The sequence below is a fragment of the Hyla sarda genome, chromosome 9, assembly GCF_029499605.1.
Source record: "Hyla sarda isolate aHylSar1 chromosome 9, aHylSar1.hap1, whole genome shotgun sequence".
NCBI lineage: Eukaryota > Metazoa > Chordata > Amphibia > Anura > Hylidae > Hyla > Hyla sarda.
This window is the reverse complement of record NC_079197.1, coordinates 169,348,873-169,358,144: the sequence shown is the minus strand read 5'-3', so window position 1 is coordinate 169,358,144 and position 9,272 is coordinate 169,348,873. Positions and strand designations below refer to the sequence as shown.

The window sequence follows — 9,272 nt, the reverse complement described above, 5'->3', positions numbered from 1 at the left end:
GGCCCCTGTATTGCCCGTCATTACGTGCAGAGCGATCTCGCTCTGTGCAGTAATGATAGCGGGGTGCTGCAGCAGCGATCCCAGGGGTCCCCAGCAGCGGGACCGCGGCGATCTGACATCTTATCCCCTATCCTTTGGAATACCCCTTTAAGTGAAATAAGTATTTGATCTTATCTTATCAATTAGTAAGATTTCTGTCTCCCAGGAGTCTTTTGTACAGGTAACAAGCTGAGATTAGGAGCACTATCTTAAAGGGAGTGCTCCTAATCTCAGCTTGTTACTTGTATACGAGACACCTGTCCACGGAATCAATCAGATTATAAACTCTCCGCCATGGCCAAGACCAAAGAGATGTCCAAGGATGTCAGGGACAAGATTGTAGACCCACAAGGCTGGAATGGGCTACACGACCATCGCCAAGGAGCTTGGGGAGACGTTTACAGCAGTCGGTGCCATTATTCACAAATAGAAGAAACACAAAATAACCATCAGTCTCCCTCGGTCGGGGGCTCCATGTAAGTTCTCACCAGGTGGAGTTTCAATGATCATGTGACCGGTGAGGAATCAGCCCAGAACTACACGGGAGGATCTTGTCAATGATCTCAAGGCAGCTGGGACCATAAACACCAGGAAATCTATTGGTAACACACTACACTCTTTCACTGTTTAAATAAATCGACCATTAAAATTAATGACCGATCTTTTTTTTTTTTTTGTCATTGGGCAAAAGTAAAAAATCATCAGAGGATCAAAATCTAATATTTATATCCTTCACTGTACATAGTATTGAATCCAAATCACATCTGATGGCCAAATTAAATTTCAGGAGATTTCCTCATCTCTCATATTTTTATCTTTAAAAATACCAAAAACTGCACAATATGGTATGAATTTTCTACTTAAAATTTTGGTGCAGTCAGGCTTTTCCTCTATGGCCTGACCCACCCTCCACACACATCCTGTAGAAATGATAGTTACACCTCTTGGGACCCTTAGTTTGCTAAATAATTCTCCCTTTTTTTTCTAGTATTTATTTTCTCGCTTTTTGGGGCTTTGATTGAACCAGGTTTTGGCTCAGTGTGCCACAATACCATGTATTTTAAGCCACATCAAACACAAGACCCATTCGCCATCATGTCCCGTCAGATTTTATTTGAAGCGGTTTGCAGAATAGAGTTTCCCCATCTCGTCCCTCCCATAACGTTCCTCCAATGCTGTGCTTTTATAAAAATAGACAGTGTATCCATTTTGCTATATATATCTATTTATATAGTGATGGCGGTTATAGGGTAGAACCAGGGCCCTACTTCCGCCACCATTATCTCATTGACGCTGTGACACATACCTCTTGACCCAGACCTCATCGTGGAGGTTGCAACCCTGCTCACAGGTTCCTGGTGACAATTGCTCTTTTATCCCTTATGACAAAAAAATGTTCTCTTTTTTTTTTTCTCATATTTTTTTTATTCTAGAACTGACTATTGCATTTACATCTATATACATCCAAAATATCTGGATCTTAGTTTAATCTCACCGTTCTATAGTCATGGTTTCGATATCTACTAACCCATCCTTCATTGTCCATCCTACATAGAGGCAGACCATGTTACTGCTATGGGGCCCTTAGAGAGAAGGGGCCTAGCCTTGGTTGGTCCCAACCCCTTTTCTACTGGGTGGCAAGAACCCGTGCAGGACTCCCGTATCGAGAGGAAAGGGTCATGGAGGGGGGGAGACATACCAAGCCCTTCTCTCCTTGGTGGCAAAAATTGGCACCATAATGGGACACCCTCTTGTGTACGCCATTGTTCCACTTTGTTGTGCATATCCTTAACCCATAGTTGGTTCTGTATCTATAGTCCTGACTATGATTCCAGATTTCTCCTTCCTGCAGAGATTGTCCCTAAACGTATTTATTTCCAATGGTATAATATGTATACTGTGTTGCATGATAAAGCCGGTCTGATTCTGAAAGGTCTGGAGTTTGCGCTGAGTTCGAGGATTCTGGAAGGATGGATTTTTATGTTAAGGTTGCAGGAGGTGTCACATTGCTTCCAGTTTTCAGTTTAGTGGTTCCAGAGAAGGTCGTAGATCTAGAGTCGGCGTCTGTTGCCCACTCCTCGAGGGCGCATTTTCATCTCAGTGAAGGGAATGGAGAACTCAAAACCTTTCCAAGTTTTCCAATTTACACCCTAAAGAAAGGAGAAAAGATTTATTACACTTTCCATGATTAAACGGAACCGGCCGAGGGATATTGCACATAAAATTGGCTAGTCTGTATAGTCATGTGTCAAGTGGCCACATGGGACTTTGGATGCAGACCAAAAGAATGAGGTACACCGAGAACATTATCCATCAATTAACTTGGTCTACAAAGCAACATTACATGGTCTGACTTGCAGCCTTCCACCCTAGAAAAAACACCATCTTGGAAGAAATTACTTTTTTCTTGGCATTTAGAACCCCAGTGGTGGCCTGAGAGAAGATTCCCCTCTGAGAGCAGTGGTGGGCTTGAGGGTGGGGGATGATGACAGGGGTGAGATGACGTGGACATGTGGAAGGCTGTGCAACAAGGTCCCCTTCTGTGTGTGCAGAGAGTCTTTAAAGGGGTACTCCACATCTTATCCCCTGTCTGATCATAGGGGTCCCGTTGCTGGGGCCCCTCGCGATCTCCCGGCTACACCCGTCGTATGTTTAGAGCATCGGGAACATCGCCGGATACTCGTGATGTCACGGCCGCGCCCTGCTCATGACATCATGGCCACGCCCCCTCAATGCAAGTCTATGGGAGAGGGCGTGATGGCAGTCATGCCCCCTCCCATAGTTTTGCATTGATGGGGCGTGGCCGTGACATCACGAGCCTCCGCCCCGCATTGCCAGTCAGCAAAGTTCGCTCCGTGCATTGGATGTCTGGGGTGCCGCAGCCTTTGGATAGAGAATAAGATGTCTAGGGGCGGAGTACCCCTTTATGGTGACATGGTTTGGTGGCTTCACCAATGGGAGATTGCACAAAGGTCACAGAGTGACCACTATAATCTGAGGCTAGGACACTTGGATGCAGAGGAGGGTGGCTTACAGTGTCCTGCATGGGCCTTCTCTGAAACATTATGGGCTAAGTGTGTACTGATAACCTTAGAGTCATAATCTCTGGAGATTCGGCTGAGGGAGTGGAAGTAAAGTTAGCCCGATATGGAGAACATGTAAGGGGCGAGCCAGCATTGTGTTGGGCCAATAGAAAGCTGTGTCAAAGTCTGGTTTTGCTGAGTGCCCTGGATATTTTGATCTGAGGTACCTAGTTAGGACGGTTCTGAGAGTAGTGGGCTGGGCCCATTGAATTGTGGGAGTGGTAGTGAGAGCCCCTGGGGGTAGGGTCATGAGACCTGAGACTACATCCTGGCTGTGCTGTAGGCAGGCCTTAGTGGTGCCAGAAAAGAGCAGGTTCTCACAGGGATAGCAGAAAGTATGGAACTGGTGTGGGTCTTTGTAGAGTAACACAGCAATGGGAGGGGCCTGTGTAGAGTAACACAACAATGGGAGGGGCCTGTGTAGAGTAACACAGCAATGGGAGGGGCCTGTGTAGAGTAACACAGCAATGGGAGGGGCATGTGTAGAGTAACACAGCAATGGGAGGGTGTCAGGCCCAAGGCCTGATTATTAAAATCCTATATGTGTATTATAATTATAACTGGGTGAGAGGTCATTCAGACTGTGGGTTTGTGTATTGCATTTTATTGGGAGTCTGGCTGTTTGTTTACATCTCCTTTGAAGTGAAAGGCTTTTTTTAAGTCATGCACTCTGGTCCCATCCTATAATCAAACAGATAAGGGGCCAGGAAGAGAGAAGACCCCCTGGTGGGATCAGAAGGGAGGGGGGAATGGAGTCTCCCTCCCAAGAAAGCAGATATGATATTTAAAACAATGCTAGACTCAGGTTGTTCAATGCTGTGCAACAAGCTGACAAGACCATCCTAAGAACAGCTGGAACTCACTGAAGGACTGCTATACTATTACGCTGTAAGAACTTCATCTTTTGTTTTCTGAACTTGTCTTGCAAAATTCTTTTATCTATTTTTGTAACTGTATGTCATTTGTTTATTTTTATGCATAGCACTGTGATACCTTTTATCAGATTAAATGTTTAATTAATCAGCTCTGGTCTTTGATCTCTAAATATATGAGCTCACCTTTCTGAAGGCAGCTCTGGTGGAAACACGTTTATCTAAGGGTTAATTTGGTGACTTGCTGGGACTAGTAGTGTATACCCAGAGGTCTGGCGGCTTTAACCCTTGCACCATCACACTCTCTCTAATGTCTTGGCTGGACCGATAGGGTGTGATCGTGACAGAGGGGCATGTGTAGAGTAACACAGCAATGGGAGGGGCATGTGTAGAGTAACACAGCAATGGGAGGGGCCTGTGTAGAATAACACAGCAATGGGAGGGGCCTGTGTAGAGTAACACAACAATGGGAGGGGCCTGTGTAGAGTAACACAGCAATGGGAGGGGCCTGTGTAGAGTAACACAACAATGGGAGGGGCCTGTGTAGAGTAACACAGCAATGGGAGGGGCCTGTGTAGAGTAACACAGCAATGGGAGGGGCCTGTGTAGAGTGGACAGGGACCTAAACCACATTCTATACTGTTCAATGCTGTTATATGCCTATTAAGGTTGGATTTCAGTGTGAATATAAGCATTAAGCTTTTTTGCCTCATCTTAGAACTAGAACTATCGAAATTGCTGTATGTGAATAGGAGTAAAATAAATCTCTTTCAATGACATTGTCAGTGATTGTCTTATAAAAGGGAATTAGGGTTGCCACCTGACTGGTATTTATCCAACCAATCCTCCAACTCCCGGAATGTTGCACCAGAACCTATACCAGTGTTTCCCAACTAAAACGCCTCCAGCTGTTGCAAAACTACAACTCCCAGTATGCCCGGACAGCCGTTGGCTGTCTGGGCATACTGGGAGTTGTAGTTTTGCAACAGCTGGAGGCACCGCCGGTTGGGAAACACTGACCTATACTATATACTACTGTATAGTCCAACATGCTGGGAGTTGTAGTTTTCATTTGGGGCAGCTGCTGAGCCACAGGCTGTATCAGGGCATGCTGGGAGTTGTAGTTAGTAACTAACTATAACTCCTGAATTTAATAAAAGAAGCGAACAAAAAGTCCCATCGAAACAAAAATGGTCCTGTTAAAAACTACAGATCGGGGCGCAAAAAATGAGCCTCATACAGGACGTATAAGGAGGAATAAATAAGTTATAGGGGTCAGAATCGGACAACATTTTCCCCTCATATGTGTATCCTGTGATGTCACGCATATATAATTAATTATGCAAATTAGCATAGCCTGTATTTTTTAGGAAAGAAAGGTGGCGACCTTAAAGGGAATTGATCCTGCATTACACTTTGGTCTCTATTATGTTCCTTTATGCTTGAAGTCTGACTATAAAATGTCTTACATGTGTCTCAGGCTCGACAAGCGTCACTGCAAAAAGCTTAAAGGGGTACTCCGGTGGAAAACTTTTTTTTTTTTTAAATGAACTGGTGCCAGAAAGTTAAACAGATTTGTAAATGACTTCTATTAAAAAATCTTTATCCCTCCAGTACTTATTAACAGCTGTATGCTACAGAGGAAATTATTTGCTTTTTGAATTTCTTTTTTTGTCTTGTCCACAGTGCTCTCTGCTGACACCTCTGTCCGTGTCAGGAACTGTCCAGAGCAGCATGGGTTTGCTATGGGGATTTTCTCCTGCTCTGGACAGTTCCTGATACGGGCATCAGGTGTCGGCAGAGAGCACTGTGGGCAAGACAAAAAAGAAATTAAAAAAGAAAAGAATTTCCTCTGTAGCATACAGCTGCTAAAAAGTACTGGAAGGATGAAGATTTTTTTTAAAGAAGTAATTTACAAATCTGTTTAACTTTCTGGCACCAGTTGATTTAAAAAAAAAGGTTTTTTTTTTTCCACCGGAGTACCCCTTTAAGCCGGTTAATTCCTTAATTTAGTTGTTTATTGTAATGTAATAAGTATTTTTTAATTTAGTAATTTATGTGTCTGGAGCCCCAGATCCTGAAGGCTACACTATGTTCTTGTAGAGACGCGGGGGATCCAAACACATTGCGATTGTAAGCAAATAATACAGGAACAAAATGTTTTGGATTTAGAATGAAATTGAATTAAAAAATACGATTAATCAGGACTTCATCACTTACTTGGTGGTCTTTGTTGTTGTTGTATATCCCGTTGAGATTGGCGTAGTGACAGTTCCTGTACCACCAGGCTCCCCTATAGGACATGGCACATGGCAGGATTCTCTTCTGTGCGTCTCGGTCTCGTGTAGAGAAGATCATATTGTTGTGATAGCTCATGGAGTCTCCTAAAATATAAATATATCATACGTCAGTGTCCACTCCAGGCTCAGTCATCTATCGTATACAGGTTCTATGTGCTCCACCATATACTTCGTCTCAGAAACCTTCATCATATGGTTTTCACTTTAATGCACAAAGTGATCGGGTGTCATGGATGCATTATTGAGATGAACAGGACCAGAGAAGCAGGCATCTGCCTAGGGGAACCAATAAGAGAGGAACCATTACCTGGGCCAGTACCTGGAGGAATAAGGAGAGCTGATTATATGCAGAGTCTGGTCTGGGGAATTCATTACTTTCAGGGTACTAGCTTTAGGTCTATATTGTGTAGGGGGTCTGGTATAAAGGTATTTCATTATTTATTTATTCTTTTATTTATTTAGGGGGTCTCATATGGGATATGTATTAGTTTAGGGGGTCTGGTCTGGAGTCTGTATTAGTTTAGAGGGTCTGGTCTGGAGTCTGTATTAGTTTAGAGGGTCTGGTCTGGAGTCTGTATTAGTTTAGGTGGTCTGGTCTGAACTCTGTATTAGCTTAGAATGTCTGGTTTGAGTTCTGTATTACTTTTTGCAGTCTGAAGTCTGTATTTGTTTAGGGGCTCTAGTCTGGAGTAAGTATTTATTTAGGGAGTCTGTTCTGGAGTCTGTATTAGTTTAGGTGGTCTGGTCTGAACTCTGTATTAGTTTAGGGGGTCTGGTTTGAGTTCTGTATTACTTTTTGTAGTCTGAAGTCTGTATTTGTTTAGGGGCTCTAGTCTGGAGTAAGTATTTATTTAGGGAGTCTGTTCTGGAGTCTGTATTAGTTTAGGTGGTCTGGTCTGAACTCTGTATTAGTTTAGGGGGTCTGGTTTGAGTTCTGTATTACTTTTTGTAGTCTGAAGTCTGTATTTGTTTAGGGGCTCTAGTCTGGAGTAAGTATTTATTTAGGGAGTCTGTTCTGGAGTCTGTATTAGTTTAGGGGGTCTGATCTGGGGTCTGTCTTACTATTGGGAGTCTGGAGTCTGTATAAGTTTAGGGGCTCTGGTCTGGAGTCTGTATTAGTTTAGGGGGTCTGATCTGGAGTCTGTATTAGTTTAGGGGGCCTGGTCTGGAGTCTGTATTAGTTTAGGGGGTCTGATCTGGGGTCTGTCTTACTATTGGGAGTCTAGAGTCTGTATTAGTTTAGGGGCTCTGGTCTGGAGTCTGTATTAGTTTAGGGGTTTGATCTGGCATCTGTATTAGTTTAGGGGGTCTGGTCTGGAGTCTGTATTAGTTTAGGGGTTTGATCTGGAGTCTGTATTAGTTTAGGGGGTCTGGTTTGAGTTCTGTATTACTTTTTGTAGTCTGAAGTCTGTATTTGTTTAGGGGCTCTAGTCTGGAGTCAGTATTTATTTAAGGAGTCTGTTCTGGAGTCTGTATTAGTTTAGGGGGTCTGATCTGGGGTGTGTCTTACTATTGGGAGTCTGGAGTCTGTATTAGTTTAGGGGCTCTGGTCTGGAGTCTGTATTAGTTTAGGGGTTTGATCTGGAGTCTGTATTAGTTTAGGGGTTTGATCTGGAGTCTGTATTAGTTTAGGGGGTCTGGTCTGGAGTCTGTATTAGTTTAGGGGTTTGATCTGGAGTCTGTATTAGTTTAGGGGGTCTGGTTTGAGTTCTGTATTACTTTTTGTAGTCTGAAGTCTGTATTTGTTTAGGGGCTCTAGTCTGGAGTAAGTATTTATTTAGGGAGTCTGTTCTGGAGTCTGTATTAGTTTAGGGGGTCTGGTCTGGAGTCTGTATTAGTTTAGGGGCTTTGGTCTGGAGTCTGTATTAGTTTAGGGGTTTGATCTGGAGTCTATTAGTTTAGGGGGTCTGGTTTGAGTTCTGTATTACTTTTTGGGAGTCTGGAGTCATTATTAATTCAGGGGTTCTGGCCTGGAATCTGTATACATTGATAGGGCCTGTGGTCTGTATTTGTTTAGGAGGTCTGGTCTGTAGTCTTTATTAGTTTATGGGACCTGGGGTCTGTATTTGTTTAGGGGGTCTAATCTGCAATTCCTAGGTCCCAGAGTAGGAAGTCATTATAAAGTAAAATTGATCCCACATAAAACAAGCCCTCATATGGGTGTGCAGATAAAAAAAATAAGAGTTATGCTTATTAAAATGAGGCAAACAAAACTAAAGTGCAAAAATAAAAATTGAACTGGACTTTTAGGGATTTAACTGGGCCACACACTGCCAATAGCAATTGACCAGCAGCCATATACCCCATGGATGATCGGTGGGTTTGGCTGACATTTTTCTATTGTGTATGGGGACCTTAAAGGGGTATTCCAGCTTTATAAATCTTATCCCCTATCCAAATCACCGCTGGGACCCCCGTGATCTCGGTGCAGCCCCCTGGCATTCTGTGCCGGGCACTGCTTCTGAGGCGTGATGTCATGGCCACGCCCCCTTGTGACATCACACCACGCCCCCTACATTCATTCATTCTATGAATCATACATCTTATCCCTTGTCCTTTGGATAGGGGATAAAATGTCTAGGGGCAGAGTGCCCCTTTAAGTCTTCTCTACACAAACCATAATAGCATCTACTGCTCCCCATGTGCTCAGAACAGAATGAGGAAGTTCTCCATGATACATTCCCAAATACTGGCTGTCCCCCTCACCTGCATCTCCTCTGTATTGTCCGAGCCTCAGCCTGAAGTTATTGGCTTCCGACTCCACACGGAAGTCATCATACACCGCGTAGGCGGATTCTCCTCCAGCCCGGAGATCCACACGGAGCTCATAGGAGCCTGAGGAGGAGATCTGGTGGAGAGCAATGTTACCTGCAAAAGACATACAAATGTTATTGAAGAACAAGATCTCCTCAGTTAGGTCAGATCTAAAAAATAATAACCAATTTAGATTCGGTTTCGGATTCCTAATGGTAGATCTT

The 9,272-nt window shown here is 43.7% G+C and overlaps 1 protein-coding gene across 4 annotated transcripts in view; it reads right to left on the bottom strand.

The window, feature by feature from the left end:
* Positions 1-435: 435 nt before the first annotated feature.
* TNXB (tenascin XB) overlaps positions 436-9,272 on the bottom strand; it is a 108,995-nt gene continuing 100,158 nt past the window's right edge. For 2 of the 4 annotated variants that reach the window (XM_056538665.1, XM_056538666.1), the window contains exons 23-25: positions 9,001-9,162; positions 6,215-6,378; positions 436-2,189 (exon numbers count right to left, since the gene is read on the bottom strand). In XM_056538665.1, the coding sequence (XP_056394640.1) occupies positions 2,091-2,189; positions 6,215-6,378; positions 9,001-9,162 (425 nt within the window). In that variant the 3' untranslated portion in view covers positions 436-2,090. The remainder of the gene's footprint in view (positions 2,190-6,214; positions 6,379-9,000; positions 9,163-9,272) is intronic. The other 2 variants (XM_056538669.1, XM_056538667.1) reach the window with 2 other exon arrangements.